This window comes from Fukomys damarensis, unplaced genomic scaffold (genome assembly GCF_012274545.1).
Source record: "Fukomys damarensis isolate Sample0158 unplaced genomic scaffold, DMR_v1.0_HiC HiC_scaffold_19, whole genome shotgun sequence".
Taxonomy (NCBI): domain Eukaryota; kingdom Metazoa; phylum Chordata; class Mammalia; order Rodentia; family Bathyergidae; genus Fukomys; species Fukomys damarensis.
The window spans coordinates 5,753,125-5,767,914 of NW_022900931.1; the positions used below are offsets into that span (position 1 = coordinate 5,753,125).

The 14,790-nt window shown below is 53.3% G+C and overlaps 1 protein-coding gene across 1 annotated transcript; it reads left to right on the forward strand.

The window, feature by feature from the left end:
* Positions 1 to 276: 276 nt before the first annotated feature.
* Poldip3 (DNA polymerase delta interacting protein 3) lies at positions 277 to 13,300 on the forward strand (the record flags this gene model as incomplete). Its single annotated transcript, XM_033766191.1, has 8 exons — positions 277 to 795; positions 1,163 to 1,249; positions 2,905 to 3,000; positions 4,916 to 5,095; positions 5,454 to 5,531; positions 8,426 to 8,555; positions 10,564 to 10,630; positions 11,725 to 13,300. Coding segments are annotated over 8 exons (1,335 nt in total), but the record flags the coding sequence as incomplete, so codon positions are not given.
* Between the last annotated feature and the right edge of the window lie 1,490 nt (positions 13,301 to 14,790).

Below are 14,790 nucleotides of genomic sequence, written 5' to 3' on the forward strand. Positions count from 1 at the left end.
AAATCAGACGCACATGTTTAAAAGCTGCATTGTTTCTCTGGTGTGAGAAACTGAATGTGGAAATAAGGACTAAGATGTACAATGGATGTTGGGAAATGGAATGAAAGTGTTCAGATGGGAAGGGGAACAGAGGAGGAGGGAGGGAGGAAGGATGGGATAAGAAGAAATGAAAATAGGAAAAAATGGAAACAGTTTTTGTACATGAGGGGGGAGGAGGTTCAGGGGAAATGGGATAAAATAAAAATTATTTAAATAAATAAACCTTTTCCTCTTTAACTTCGGGTGTCGGGTATTTGTCTTAGCAACAAGAGAAAAGTAACAAAGAGTGCCCCGTTCCCAGGGTTCCTGCCTCTGTGGGACTTCTGTGCTTGCCCGTGTCACTTACTGTCAGTTTGTATCTGCAGGCTCAACACCAGGCTGGGACTGGGAGGCGTTCGCTCTCGAGTTGGGGTCCAGCACAGCCCTCTCAGCCAGCCAGCACGCACCACCACCTTCCAGCAGAGATTTGATGCCCGGCAGAAGATCGGCCTGGCAGATGCCCGCCTCAAGCTGGGAGTCAAGGACGCCCGGGAGAAGCTTTTGCAGAATGATGCCCGGTTTCGGATCAAAGGGAAAGTGCAGGATGCCAGGGAGATGCTGAACTCCCGGAAGCAGCAGAGCACAGTGCCACAGAAGCCCCGGCAGGTGGCTGACGCCCGCGAGAAGATCAGCCTGAAGAGGAGCACACCTGCCACCTACCCGAGCTTGCCCGTGGGGACTGTGACCCCTGCCTTGAAGCTCACCAAGACTATCCAGGTAGGGCAGGCTACAGTCTGCATCCCTAGCAGGACAGGAAGAAGGAGATCAGGCAGGAACTGTGGGGTGTAGACAGAATGGTTTGGGCAAAAGTGAAATTCTCCCAGGTGTTGGTACAGCGGTTTGTAAGAGTCAGATCTGGGTGCTGGTCAGTGCCCTGGCCGCCCTCTCCAGTCCCCCCCCAGGGGAAAGGGACAGTCCCACTTCACCTCCACAGACACTTGGGTAGTGGGACCCTGACTGAGCCGAGCCACGTGGGCTTGGACTGACAGTGCTGTCCAGTCCCATGTAGTGGATGCCCATACTGCACGGCACTGCAGGTCAGATACGTGAGCCCCGGGCAGACTGGTGACTACTCTGTTTCCAGGTTCCGCAGCAGAAGGCCACGGTGCCCCTGCATGTCCATCCCGCTGGAATGAGGATCAATGTTGTCAACAACCACCAGGCCAAACAGGTACGTGAATGTGTGTATGTGTGCGCGCACATGTTAGACCTGGCCTGGCCCAAGATTCCCACTTCTGAGGCGTAGAGGAGGAATTATGTTTGACCTTTTCCAGTTTATGAGTTTTAAGAAAAACTTTTTAATGAGGGGGGCATTAAGAGACAGGCAAATTCAATTTTTTCTTGTTACAGGGGAGTGAACCCAGGAGTGCTTGTTCCACCACTGAGCTATATCTATAGCCCTTTTGCTTATGACGTGTGAGATACTGAGTATTAATTATAAAATTTACACATACTTTATGTAGAAAATTTGCAAAAAAGGGGCTGGGGATTTAGCTCAGTGGCGCCGTGCCTGCCTTGCAAGTGCAACATCCTCAGTTCGATTCCAGATACCAAAAAAATTTTGTTTTTGCAAAAATAGGGAGGAAAGTAATTGAGCATGGTGGCACATACTTGTAATACCAAGACTTTGGGGTGGGGGGAAATTAGGATAAATGATTAAAGACATTTTAACCACCCCCCCAAAAAAATACCAGTGCTCCGGGAGGATGAGGCAGAAAGATCCCAGGTATATGCCCAGCCTAGGCAACTTAATGAGACCATGTCACAAAATTTCAACAAAGGATGGGGTTCTGGCTTAGTGGAAGGCCCTGCATTCAATCTCTAGCACCCCAAACAAAGGAAAAAAAAGTCCTTCTTGCTCCTTTTTTCCAAAGCCAGCCATTGTTGAAATTTTGCCCTAGTGCCATCCAGGATTTTGAGGGTTTGACTTGTTTTGTTTGGGATCTTGGGATTCAAGTCAGAGCCTTTGCATTAACTTACATCTCTAGTCCACTCCCACACCCCCCATCCTCTTTTAAATTTTTGAGACGAGAGTCTTGCTAAGCTGTCCAGGCTAGCCCTGAACCTGCGACCCTCCTGCCTCGGCCTCTTAGAGTGAGTAGGATAAAAGGAGTGTATCATCATCTCCTGCTTGTGGTTATCTTCTTACCCAAGGTTGTGCCGCTTTTTAAATCTGTATTTTTATTTTGTAACGTAAGCTTTCTGATGTAAACATCATTAGTGGCTGTATAGTCCATTGGGTGACATTCTAGTTTCTCTACTGTCATTTTCGCTGTTAAAAGTGTTTCTGCCTTGGGCTGGGGATTTAGCCCAGTGGTTCTGCCTCCTGCCTTGCAGTCGGGTCACCAGTTTGATCCCTGGTACCAAAAGAATAAAAAAAAAAAAAAAAAAAGTCTGCCTGGAGGCTTTGGGGATGAAACTCTTTCTGGGGCTGGCAGACCAGATTACCTAGGGGCCTCTCCAAGCCGAAGAAGATACAGCGTGTGTTGGCAGTGATGTTTAAGGTGATGGTGGGTGCTCGCACAGCAGTCTGCACACAGCTGAGGTGTTGCTGTGCCCTCCGCGCTCCTGTGCATGCACTACGGGGTTTACATGGCCCCAGTGGCTCTCAGGGACTGACTCCTCAGCACATCCCTACCATGAAGTGACACTTGTCTGTAAGTGCATTTCAGACTCGGATGGGAACTGCCCCCTTACAGAAAGTGCCTGCAAGCTGTGGTGCTTTTATCGGGCCCAGCAGGAGAGTCACCCTGAGAGGACTTGAGCCCTACCCTCCCCGCCCCTGTGGCCTGCGGGCAGACTTAGCCTATGTTCCTTCCTTCTCAGAATTTATATGACCTGGATGAGGATGAGGAGGTGACGGCGCCCATCCCTTCTAAGCAGATGAAGTTTGCAGCCTCTGGCAGCTTTCTCCACCCTGTGGTATGGCAGTTCCCTTTTCCTTCCCCTTGCACCTGGGGTGGGAGAGGTTGTGGAGAGCGAACAGGACCTTTCAGTGATTTGGGGTCTGAGACTTCAGAGCTGCAGCTGGTCCAGCCCTTGGTCTTACATGGGTCCACCAGTGGGCACTGTGCAGGGCGCAGCTCCCAGGGGCTGTGTTTTAGACACATGAGTGAAACATGTCTTGGAGCGTTTTCCACTGCTATAATAGCACCGCAAGCTGCTTCTGGTGTGGAGCCTGGAAGTCCCGTCATGGGGACTGTCTGGGAAGGGCTCTAGCGGTCACAGCATGGCAGAACAACAAGTGTGGGAGAGTTCAAAATGGGTGAACGCATCCTTTCGTCAGGAGCCCACACCTGGGAGTGCTACCCACTCCTGTAGTAACAGCCTTAATCCATTCACAAGGGCAGTGTTCTGGGGTCCAAAATGATTCTTAAAGGTGCTACCTCTTAATACTATTTTTTGGAAATTAGATTCACCACCAGATTTGGAGGGGACAATAAAACTAAAGCCAGGATGATCTCATGGAAGGAACCCAATTTACTTTTCTCTGTGACAGGATATTGAGCCTGCTCCCTGGCATTCCATGGTCTGCAGCTTTGGCTGGCTTTTGGATTTGGGGTTCCCTGGGTTGGGGTTAGCAGGAATAAGAAGTCCCACCTGATAGTAGGAAGGTCAGAGGCTCCTGCTATCTCCCCCAGGTGGGCACTTCCTGGTTGATGTTCAGCGGCCTGAAGACTGGTTTTGGTCTTCATCCTGAGTGAGCTCCTCCTGGTTGCCCCTTAAGCTCCTACAGTGCTGTGAGAAGCTGTGTGCTGCCACTTTGTCTCTATGCAAGCATTGGGCCTTTGTAGTAGTTAGAGCCCTGGGGTCTCCAGTGTGGGTACTCTGGCTGGCTCGGTGATGGCAGTCTCCATTGACAGAGTAGTTTATTAGCTCGCTCAGGAGTCACTCCCCCAGCTGATGGACACTATTCACTTGTTTATGGGTAGGGAAGTGGGCAGGGAGAACTCTAGGAAATCCGCTTAATATCACCTAGCTTACCAACAAATCTAGTTGTTGAGCCAAAGTAGTGTGTCTTCAGGGGCTATGAGAAACCTTGACCTTGTCCTGGCTCTTGAGATGCAGAAAATGGCTTGAAATGTGGAACTTGGCACAGGGAGATGTTTCATGGGGATTTGCAGACTCTGGTGTGCTGCCCCTGCCCTGCTGTGCCTCTCTGGCTTCTGTGTCCCTCTGGCTGCTGTGTCCCTCCCTTCTGCCTAGTTCAGTGCCTACGTCAGCAAGGCCACCTGCCAGTCTTCTGCATCTCGTCCCAGACACCTTAGCGTGAGGGAGTTGTGTGCACCAGGCTACATCCCCCGCTTGGGTAGGGACTGTGTCTGGTGATCTCCATGAGTCAGCTCTACTGGCATGACCCTGCTGGTATGCCTGCCACTCAGAGAACCCAGGACTGCGTGATGCCTCTGTGTGTCAAGATCAGGCACCAGGAAGCTGGGGATTGGGGCCATCTTAAGAGTGACATTCGGTGCCCAGCCAGCCTGGAGCTGTGGTAAGCTGTTGTGAGAAGATCCTGTCTAGGAATGAACCTGGCCTTGGGCTTTGGCCTTCTGACCAGCTCAGATGGTAGGGAGTTCGGAAAGCCTGAATGGTGTGGGTAAGTTTCCATCAGGACACTGCAGTGGCTGTTGTGAGCATGTGTTCAGGCTGTGTGCTGTTCATCCTGCCCCCCCTCAGCAGACATTCCTGGTAGTGGCGGCCTTTTTTGCTTCCAATGCTAATGGACTTGGGCTGGGAGGTACTGAGGATTTGCCACTCAGATGCTTGCCAGTCCCTCGGGCCTGTGTTTCAGAGGAGTCGGGGCTCTGGCCGCTCATCTTCCCTTCTGGCTCTGTAGGCTGGGCTGAGCAGTTCAAAGCTCTCCGTGTCCAAGGCCCTCCCTCTCACCAAAGTGGTTCAGAATGATGTCTACACCGCTCCTACTTTCCCTGCCTCTGTTCGAACAAAAGCCTTGATCAACATGTCCCGGACGCTGGTGAACAAGGAGGAGCCCCACAAAGGGCTGCCACCTGCTGAGGTGAGCTGGTGTGCTGTGTGAACCCCAGTGGGTTCTTGAAACCTCTCTGTCTGTGAGTAGGTGTTGCCACCCATTTACAGCACCATGTGTTGTGGTACAGTGAGGGTTTCCTGGAGCCGTGAGGGAAGGGCATCTCCTGCCCCCTCAAACTGGGAAGGTTAAAGGCAAGCAAGCCCCTGAGCTGGTTGGGGCCTTCAAGGCCTGCTGCATGGGGAGTGTGCTCTGTCCCTTGGGCACAGGTCGGGGTGTGGGGACCTTAGGGTCTGTGGGCCTGGTGGTGATGGGCTCTGGAAGTGGGGTGAGGTCTGTGTGTATGCCCAACCCATCCATGCCTGGTCACGTTCTTGTCTGTGTGCAGCCTGTCCTCAGCCCCTTGGAAGGCACCAAGATGACTGTGAATAATCTGCACCCTCGAGTCACCGAGGAAGACATTGTTGTGAGTACTGTGGCCTGTGGGATTTTATGTCTTAAACTGCTCTTATGGCACAGGAGCCCAGAACTACCGCCAGTTTGATTGCTGGAGCTCACGGCACTGGCTTATGTCCATGCTGGGTGCTAAGGTTCATTATAGTACTAGGATAGGTGCCTGCTAGCCAAAGGGAGAGGCGTACGGCCCTCATGGGGTAAATGTGGAGTCACGCAGGCTGCACACCATTCCTGCAGCATCAGTGGCACAGGGACCGTGGCTTCCTTGCCCAGGGCTTTTACTAGGGAGTAGTCACGTAGTCATTCTCTGCCTGGAGTGTGCCAAAATTCCATGTGTGTGGGTGTGGGGGGTACTGGGGAGTGAGACAGCCTCTGCACTGAGCCCCAGCCTCACCCCTTTTTTTAAAATTGTTTTAGACAGGGTCTTGCTAAGTTGCCCAAGATGGGCTTCAACTTATAGTCCTCCTGCCTCAGCCTCCCAGAGTGCTGGGATTACAGGTGTGCATCAGCACACCCAGCTCTCCTGTACCCTTTAGACCAAAGCCACCTACCTCCCCTGGATCTTGGGTCATAGTGCCTGTGCCCTGGTGGGTCCCATGTGGGCTCCTTCTGTGCTGCTGTGCAACATCCCGCGGCGAGTGTTTCCCCATCCTCTGCACTTCCTGTTGCCACGAGTGTGGCATGGTGACCCATTTAGAAAAGCCTAATGGGTTGCCTTCTTGGTCCATCCGTTTTTTTGTTTTTTGTTTTTTTTTTGTATCGGGGATCGAGCTTGGGACCTTGCACTTGTTGTAAGGTAGACAGTGGAACCACTGAGCTAAATCCCCAGTCCTTGGTCCGTCCTGTGTTGTCCCCTGGAAAGTGGGGTCTGGAGTTAGCCAGATTTCCTTTTCAACCTCATTTTCCCTAGGCATGTAGAAATGCAGGCGCCGTTTGAGCAGTCAGATCATGAAATGAGTGCAGCCGGGACACCCCACTGCGGTTGAGTTTTGGAAGCACCTGTGCTGGCGGTGGTGCCTAACGTTTGTCACTGTGAAGTGCACGAGTGCCAAGTGAGGACTAGAACTGAGCAGGCCTGGTGCTCGGGATGCACAGCCCCGCTCTCAGGGACACCTATGACCTGCTGAAAAGCAGCCTTTCCGGGTTTCAGAAACAGTGCTGGTGTGTACCTTGTAGCCTCACTTACCTGAGAGGCTGAGTGAGGCATAGTGAGCTCAAGGTCAGCCTAGGCCACCAGAGCGAGGAGGTAGGAGCAGCTGGCACTCACTGAGTACTTCCTGTGTGCCGGGGACTTTGTGCGACGGGACTTTGAAGAGACCACTCAGAAAACTGTCACTGGAAATCACCCTAAATTACTGCTTTTCTACCCAAATAAGTAACTATAAAAACAACAGAGCTGGGTATCATGGCCCAGGCTGTAACCCTGGCTACTTGGGAGGTGGAGGCAAAAGGGTTGCAAGTTCGAGGCCAGCCTGGGCAACATAGTGAGACCCTGTTTCAGAAAAATCTCAGAAGGTCTGGGGACGTACAGGGCTTGGCCAGCACGCACAGGGCCCTGGGTCCAGTACCTAGTACTACAAAGAAAATAAAAACAATGCAGTGGTAATGAAGTTGGGAACACATCTAGTATCCTACGGCTTAGTCTTGATATTTAACACTTTCCCCTTTTTTATTTTATTTTATTTTATTTCTCGCTGATCGAACTTGGGTTCTTGCACTTGTGAGGCAGATGCCAGAAAGTGGTTCAGAATGAGCTAAATCCCCAGCCCCACTTTCCCCTTTATTGTAAAAAATGCATTTCAGGGGCTTTTTCACAAGCCGCCTCTGTCCTCATGACAGCTGTGTGAGGTGGTTGCAGATGAGAACAGCGGATGCGAACATGCACTTCCGCAGGGTTTCTCTCAGGCACGGTCTCCCTGTCAGCAGTGGTGAGGACAGCATGTACTAGCGTGCCTTAGGAATGGCTGCGATGAGCTTCCCAGCGACCCTGGGAGGGGGCTGGAGCAGGTTGGATTCCCAGAAGAGACCACTGAGAGAGGTCGAGAAACATGCAGGCACTCAAAGCAATAGAAGGCAGCATCCCGGGGACCAGACCCTTGTGTCTAACTTAGTGTGACCAGCTGTCCCAGTTCTCTAGGGCATTCCTAGTGTCAGCACTCAGTCCGTATCCCAGGGAACTCTTGAATCCACTCATCCCAGGACCGTGGGGCACTTGTAGTTCTCACAGATTCCCGGGTGATGTTTAAGTAACTGTTCTAGGTGAGCCTGCACATCCATGCTCAAGACAGAGCTCTGGAGGGGACGTCCCCTGTGACCCTCCTTAGCGCTGAAAGCTCTGGTGCTGATCTGGTGGGAGGTCACAGGAGGAGCTCTGGAGGGGACGTTCCCTGTGACCTCCTTAGCGCCGAAAGCTCTGGTGCTGATCTGGTGGGAGGTCACAGGCACCAAGGCTTGTATGTCCTGGTGCCCTTCTCACTGCCATCGCAAGCTGGCTGGGACCTGGCCTTGGGTGGGGCTGGAGTGTCTCAGGACCCTGACCTGAGAAGACCCTGCCTGAGATCTTGGTCACTCAGTGCAGTACACAAGAGCCTGTGGGTAGTGAGGGATGGCAGCAGGAAGAAGAGCTCTGGAGGGGACGTCCCCTGTGACCCTCCTTAGCGCTGAAAGCTCTGGTGCTGATCTGGTGGGAGGTCACAGGCACCAAGGCTTGTATGCCCTGGTGCCCTTCTCACTGCCATCGCAAGCTGGCTGGGACCTGGCCTTGGGTGGGGCCGGAGTGTCTCAGGACCCTGACCTGAGAAGACCCTGCCGGAGATCTTGGTCACTCAGTGCAGTACACAAGAGCCTGTGGGTAGTGAGGGATGGCAGCAGGAAGTCCCCTCAGCCTGCCCCTGTTCTTTGTAGGAGCTTTTCTGTGTGTGCGGAGCCCTCAAGAGAGCACGGCTGGTCCATCCCGGGGTGGCAGAAGTGGTCTTTGTAAAGAAGGATGACGCCATTACCGCATATAAGAAGTACAACAACCGCTGTCTGGACGGTAAGTTGGGGGAGAGTGGCCACCTTGCCTTCTGTGCGGGCACCAGGCTGTGGGCCTCTCAGGCAGCTTCCTGTGAGTGGTAGAGAGCATCCCGGGATGGCTGCTGTTCCACGGCCTCTGGCACACCAGGACCAGGCGAGGGTTGCAGTCTCTGAGGTGGGTTGAAGCTGTACTCGGCCTGGCAGGAAACTTGTTTTCCTGTGGAAGGCTCTCTGAGGTTTCTGGCCAGGGAAGCCAGGTACTGCTGCCTTCCAACCTAGATGTCCTCGATGGTGGGGGCCTCATCTAGTCACGCTCCTGGGCGGGCTCTGCTCTGCTCCTCTCAGGCCTGGAGAGAACAGGCTCCGCAGCCTCTTTGGCTCACCAGTTCTTGCAGTGAGGTTTCTGGCCAGGGAAGCCAGGTACTGCTGCCTTTCAACCTAGATGTCCTCGATGGTGGGGGCCTCATCTAGTCACGCTCCTGGGCGGGCTCTGCTCCTCTCAGGCCTGGAGAGAACAGGCTCCGCAGCCTCTTTGGCTCACCAGTTCTTGCAGGTTTATTGTGTGTCTGCTGTGGACCGGGGCCTGGGCTGAAGCGGGGAACAGAGACTGAGGGAAACAGCCAGTGAGCGAGTTCTGTGTGTTTTCCCAGCTGGCGAATGGTGTTGACTGTGCGTGTGTCCATTTTGGTTTTTTGAGACAGGGTCTTGCTATGTAGTTGAGACTGACCTGGAAATCACTACGTAAAACAGACTGAGGGAAACAGCCAGTGAGCGAGTTCCATGTGTTTTCCCAGCTGGCGAATGGTGTTGACTGTGCGTGTGCCCATTTTGGTTTTTTGAGACAGGGTCTTGCTATGTAGTTGAGACTGACCTGGAAATCACTACGTAGCCCAGGCAGGTCTCGAACTCACAGCAATCCTCCTGCCTCAGCCTCCCCAGTGCTGGGATAACAGGTGTGCACCACCACGCCCAGCCCTTCTGTAGGTTTTGATATATGGTGTCTATTTCTGTTTCTGTTGAAGTGTTTCCTAATTCCCCTTTTGATTTTTTTTGACGTGTTGTTTAGGATTGTTTGTTTAACTCCCTTATATTTATGGACTTCCCAAAGTCTCCGTGTGAGGAAGGGGAGTGTTGCTTGGGCGGAGTGCTCTGTGACACCGCCTGTGTGTGGCGAGTGTAGTGTCGTCGGTCTTGATTCATTCTTGGTCCACCTGATGGTTCTAGTCATTGTACGGAAAATAGCAAAATCTTCAGTCATTATTATTATATATCTCTCTCTTTCTGTTTCTGTTAGGTTTTATTTGTAGATGTTTTTAAGAAGAGGTTTATTTTGGCTTATGTATTGTGTATTTGAGGTTCTGTTGTTACTTGGATTTGTGTTATAATTGTTGTTTTCCTAAGGATTTGGCCTTTTACCAGTTGAGAGTGTCCCTTTTTGTTGTTGTTGTTGGTTTTTTTGTTTGTTTTTTGAGACAGTTACTATATATTCCAGGCTGTCCTTAAACTCACTAGGTAGCCCAGGCTGGCCTCAGACTTGAGGCAATCTTCTTGTCTCAGCCTCCTCGGCTTTCCGGGCGCGGCTGTTGTGCAGTAGTCTTCCTCCGTCCCTGCAGTTCCCTCCTCCCTGTGTTCTTAGAGGGTTCTGTAGGCAGCACTGCAGTTCTGCTCCGGACCACAGCCTGGCAACTTGTAGTAGCAAGATTTTCTCAAAAAGGGGAAAACACAGAGCATTTACCCACGTTTTCCTTGGTTTCACCGCCGGGGATGGCAGCGTGACAGGAAGGCACCAGGTGGCAAAACAGCTGGAGACCAGCTGGGCCGGGAGCCCGAGTCCCTGGACGGCCCCAAGGCGGGGGCCTGGCGGGGTCACCTCATCAAGGCGCCCACTTCTCAGTGTTCACCCCGAGACGTAGCCCGGCGTACGCGGACCTGTGGGGGAGGCCACGTCCACACCACGGCGGTGACCCCGTTCTTCTGTGTGAGGAGCGGCGGTGTCACGGCCGTGCTTGTCTCCCCCCGTGTTTCAGGGCAGCCTATGAAGTGCAACCTCCACGTGGACGGGAACGTGATCACCTCGGACCAGCCCATCCTGTTGTGAGTCCAGGGCGGGCGCAGGCCGGGGCTTGCCTGTCTGCTGAACAGGCCGGGGCTTGTCTGTCTGCTGACCCTGCGCCGTGGCTGTTCCCTCTGCGCCGCTGACTAGTGCTCAGCCGGGACCCTGCCGAGGCCAGCGCCGTTTTCCTCATCCCCTGAGAGCCGAGGGGAGAGCCGGCTGCCGTCGGCCCCTGCCCCCGTGCGCGCCCTTCTTGTACACACTGCACATGCGCAGTAGTGCTGCCGCCGCTCGGGGCTCCTGGGAGTCCAGGAGGCAGCAAGTGCTGAGGCTGGCGGGACCTTCTCAAGATAGGGAGGCAGATACGTGGGGAACTGAGGTGGGTAGGGGAGTGCAGGGCAGCCTGGAGAGAGAGGCTTGGAGGTTTAGGAAGACACGGATTTGGACGTGGGTATTGAGTCATGAGATTTATCTCTTAGGAGCACATTGGGTTCTAAAAATGATTTGTTTGTTTTGTTTTTTGGGACAGACTCCTTGTATAATTTAGGCTGTCCTTAAACTCACTATGTAGGGCTGGGGGTTTAGCTTGGTGGTGCTGTCACCTGCCTGGCAAGCACAAGGTCCTGTGTTCGATCCCCAGTACCAGAAAACAAACGCAGGCTGGCCTCAAACTTGCCATGATCCTTCCTGCCTCAGCCTCCTGAGTGCTGGGATTACAGGCGTGTGCCACTACGCCCACTTCTAAAAACCGATTTTCAGGGTTGGGGATGTAATTCAGTGGCAGAGCGCTTGCCTACCAAGGTAAGTTCCCAACACTGGAAAAACTTGGTTTTTAGGATTTTATGACTGGTGAGTTCCGGCTCGTGGGCTAGCCAGAGGTAACTCCTCACTTGTTTGACGTATTAACGTGTGTTCCCGTTGTCGGGGGGAAATGCAGTGTTTCCTAAACTTAGGGCTTCAGAGCACAGCAGGCCATGTCTTAGTTTTCTCAGCAGTAAGTAAGGAAAACAACAGGGTTGCTGCAATAGGAAGGGAGGGCCTCATGCCCTGTGCCCAGCTCACAGCAGGTCCCCGGAGCCAGGGTCCCCTCCCCGGCTGCGGCCCCTGGTGAGGTTTCTCTTCTTGTCCCACACAGGCGGCTGAGTGACAGCCCCTTGGTGAAGAAGGACAGCGAGCTGCCTCGGAGGCTGACCTCAGCCTCCTCTGCCAACCCACCTACCGAAGTGGACCCGGACACCATCCTGAAGGCGCTCTTCAAATCCTCGGGGGCCTCTGTGACCACGCAGCCCACAGAGTTCAAAATCAAACTCTGAGCAGGGCAGGGCGGCACGGAGCAGGGCAGAGGAGGGCGGCCCTGTTCTGGCCCAGCTGGTGACCGGCGGGCATTGAACTGCAGCCCCTGGCGTGGGAAGGGTTGCCAGGATTGAGCTTCCTTGCCGGATGGGACCCGCCCTTCTGTGTTGTGTCCACCTGTGCTGTTTGTGTGTCCCCACTTCCTATAGTACGTCCTTCCCTTCCATCTGTCACCCCCTGGGCAGGGTGTGTTTTCTCGGGGTGACCCTGCCCTGCTCCCCTTGCTGGCTGCTGACCTGAAAGCAGTGTGCTCACTTGCCTGGACAGCTCTGTGCTGCCCCTGAGTGTGGGACGGGACTGTGAGATACCGCTACTTGGCCTGGAGCTCTGCTGATAGGGGCAGGGGCAGCTCGAGAGCAGTGCCACTAGCCCAGCACCCACCTGCTTGGTGGCAGTAGCTCTAGTGAACTCAGAGCCTTGTCCCTCATCACGGCCTTCCGTTCTGCAGGGCTTTGGCTCTGGGCTGCCTATGTTGGGAGATGCTGCTTTATTCCTGGCTCTGCCTTTCCAGGCCATGGTTGTCTACAGGGCAGAGCCAGGGTTGCCAGCAGCATGTATCTGTTCAGCTGCCACTGGGGGGCACTGTCTCTGATACTGTGAGTGACCCGTCTGTCACCTGTTGGCAGTGGGGAAATGGGAGGTGAGGAGCAGGTGGGCAGGCTTGCCCACAGGACTGCAGGACATGGTGTCAGTCGCTAGAAAGGACTCCAACTGGTAAGGCTGTGGCAGGTTAGGAGCAGGTTCTGGGAGCCACATAGATCGAGTATCGCGTGCCGTGAGGGGCATGAGCCTGGGAACAAAGGGAGCCTGCTGCCTGAGCTTCGCATCTGCCGGCCAGGCAGAATCCAGTTTGCCCTTAATTTCTGTGCTCAGATCTGAGGCTGCCCACACCGGGGAACCCAGTACAGCGGCCTAGTGGCTTCACTTGCCGTTCCTGAGTGTGTGCTGCTTTTCTCCTACAACCCATTCCAACAGGACAGACATCTGTCCCGCTTCACCCTCCTGGCCCAAGACACCCAGAAGGCCCACGGTCCTGGCTTGTGTATTGGGGACAGTTGGAGCCCTGCTGGGCCTTGGCTTCGAGTAGCAATGTGCACACCCTGCTTGTGTGCCCTGCCTCCCTTCCCCTCCCACCCCTGCCAGTGGGCTCTGCTCACCAAGCTCCTGGCCAAGTGGTCCGCCAGGAGGTCGGCACCTGTCACCTGCCCTGTCCTGTGGGATGTTACCTTGGCCACTGGAAAGAAAGCTCTGGACAGCCCTGTGTTGTTCTCACTTCTCCTGCATTGTTCACTTGTTCTGTTCAGAAGGCGAGGAGGCACGTTAAGGGGTGGAGGTGACTGTGTATTACTTACTGTTTCTGAATAAACATTTGTTATTGCTACATTTGAGCTGTGATTTCTTGAAAGATTGTGCTCAAGTGGCTTCGGTGGGAGCTGGCACCAGAAAGCAGGAATTTGCCTGTCTCCTTGGCTGCAGGATACACTTGTCTCCACAGCTTGGAGGTCCACAGACAAGGACTACGGGGCCTCTGCCGTGAAGAGTTCCGCTGAGTGTGGTCACCTTACGGTGAACAGTGGCTCTGGAAAGAGTGACGTGTGCTTGGTTTTATCATGGTACTGAAAGTGGATGGCAAGTAATTGTCCCCTCCTCCCCACTAAATACAACTGGGTACTTTCTACAACACATAATTAAGGTGGCTCAGATTTTTCAATTCTCTTGCACTTTGAAATTCAAAAGCAAGACAGTTGGAGAGAAGGGCAGACAGGCTGGGGACCTTGGGACCAGGGAAATGGCCAGCTCTGTCCTGGGTTTCCCTTCTGCTTTGCCTGCGCCCTGCAGAAGCTAGAGAAGCCAGCAACCTGGAAATGCCTGCAGGGACCCGACCATTTTGTCCTTGGGTCCAGATGGAGCCCCAGCCAGATGGGTGAGAAACTGCAGCAGTGGGCGTTTAGGAGCCAAGCCTGCCCTCGTGCCAGGCTGTATTGGGGGTTCCCCCAGGCCTCCACAGTTGGTATTTTTGGGGTCGTGGGTCTGAGTATGGGGCCCTCACCTAGCAGCAAGGAAGCCTCCCATCCTGATACCAAGAGCAGAACTGAACTTGCCATGCCTATAAGGAACAGGCTGGTGGGAGGGGTGCCATACAGGAGGCCTAAAGGAGATGCGGCCTCATGACACCCAAGGTGGCTACGCTGCAGTTGAAAGTCACTCCCACCAAGAACCAGGAAATCTCAGTGGAGGAGAAAGAATGGATAGCAATACAAAGTTGACGTTTGGAAATTGAAAGCAGCAAGACATTCGCAGATGAAACTAGGATTCATTGGGCGCAGATGACCCTAAAAGAATAAATTAAAAAGTTGGCAGGGATTCAGCTCAGGGGTGCCGTGCCGCCACCTGCCTCGCAAGCGCAAAGTCCTGAGTTCGATCCCTGGTACAAAAAATTTTTATTTTTGTAGTCCCAACTACTTTGCAGGCTGATAAGGTAGATTGCAAATTTAATGCCACAGTGTAGGCCATTTAAAACCTGTCTGGAAAATAAGCCCACTGTGGGTGGCCCATATCCGTAATTCCAGCATTTGGGAGGCTGAGGCAGGAAGACGATGAGTTCTAAAGCCTGTGAACTATGGCGTAAGACCGTACTTTGCAGTAACACAGTGACACACGTTATATTTCTTTCCCTGTGAGAATTTAAACCCCAGAAAGATTCGACTTGTCTTCCTTTCTGTATCTCAAGTGTTTAGGATAGTGCCCGCAGAAGGGAGGAGAGAGGAAGGAAGGTGGGATACAATAAAGGAAAAAAGGGAACGTTTGAGTTCGCATTTCTGAGCCTTCGAGATCAACGCTCACATTC